The sequence below is a fragment of the Octodon degus genome, unplaced genomic scaffold (assembly GCF_000260255.1).
Source record: "Octodon degus isolate 3935 unplaced genomic scaffold, OctDeg1.0 scaffold00001, whole genome shotgun sequence".
NCBI lineage: Eukaryota > Metazoa > Chordata > Mammalia > Rodentia > Octodontidae > Octodon > Octodon degus.
The window spans coordinates 12,462,814-12,464,143 of record NW_004524577.1 but is presented as its reverse complement, the minus strand read 5'-3'; the positions used below and the strand labels follow the sequence as shown (position 1 = coordinate 12,464,143).

General features: G+C 39.2%; 1 protein-coding gene across 2 annotated transcripts in view; it reads right to left on the bottom strand.

Annotated features, from left to right (window-relative positions):
• Window positions 1-1,330, bottom strand: part of Prim2 (DNA primase subunit 2) — a 299,963-nt gene that overhangs the window by 34,259 nt on the left and 264,374 nt on the right. For both annotated transcript variants that reach the window (XM_004623185.2, XM_023701874.1), the window contains exon 11: window positions 705-831. In XM_004623185.2, coding sequence (XP_004623242.1) covers window positions 705-831 — 127 coding nt within the window. The remainder of the gene's footprint in view (window positions 1-704; window positions 832-1,330) is intronic.

Sequence of the window (1,330 nt, the reverse complement as noted above, 5' to 3'; positions counted from 1 at the left end):
GGCCTGAGTTCAATCCCCGGTTCCGCCAAAAAAAACCCACAAAAGTTCATGATTATTTCATCTTTTGACAGACCAAAATATGAAATCTTTTTAAAATTGTGTTTCATTTAAGATTCTTTAAAAGAAAAAAAGTTTGACATGTACTATTGTAAGTTCTGGCAATCTAGAAAATTTACTATTAAATCTTCCATGACATACCCCATAAAAGCTTTTCAGGGTATACTTAGAGAGCTGCTTTAGAAAAAAAGGCCAGGTTGAACTCAGAAATCTACAGAACATAAAACTCAGGCAAATTAATATATATTTGATAACCTGATGTTGCATATCTTGGCTGGTTAATCAGATGACAGTAATGACAATAAAATACACTTCCTCCGAATCCAAATTAAGAGTTTTCCAACTTCAAAATGCTCTGAAACACTTATACCAGTTTCCTTAGACAGAACATAAGAAAAAAAGAAAGGGGGCACACTGGGAACCTCAAGGTGCAGCACAAACTGGCCCAGCACACACTGAGGTGCAGCTCAGTGAACTGCTCTTGCCTCACCTAGTTCAGCAATGAGACAAATCGCTGTTAGAGAAATGGAGCTCTAGCGTGACACCGACGACTGACAGCAACTACGGACAAGGTCCTGCCAGTAACACAAAAGCAGCTGGTGTACGTGATGCTGTGGGTCGCCAGCATTTCCAGAGGGAGCACTCACCATGGTAATCCCCTTGGCCAGGCGGATTGGTTAGAATAATCTTCATGCAGCTATACGGTGTATAGTCTGTCCTCTTGCCTTCCTTGCCAAAGCTGTGGCGGATATTGTAAGAGTAACCTTTATCAAACTGATGGAGGGACAGACGAAAAAAAAGACAAAAAGAAGAAATAAAGTCAGTTAACACTTTGCTAGCGATGTCAGCAACACTGATGAGTGGGCAGAGCACTGTTTTCTACAATAAATTCAGTGCTCACAGGCAGATCCACACCACATACACCACCTGGGTCCTTTATGATACAAACAACTTGCTTTTTAAAAAAATGAACAGAACTTGTAGGAAACAAGTTTCTCACGTAGAAGCCAATTAGTGTGATTTACAGTAGTTCCTCAGTATCACTGGTGAACTGGTTTCATGACCCCCAGCAGGTACCAAAATCTCTAAATGTTCATTTTTTTACATAAAAGGGTATGATATTTGCATATAATCTGTCATCACCACCACCAGATACTTTAAATTATTCCAAGGTTACTTGTAGTAGTCAGTACACTATAACTATAATTATGTAGTTGTTATACTGCAACGTTTAAGAATAATGACAAGGAAAAAAGTCTGCGCAGGTTCAGTA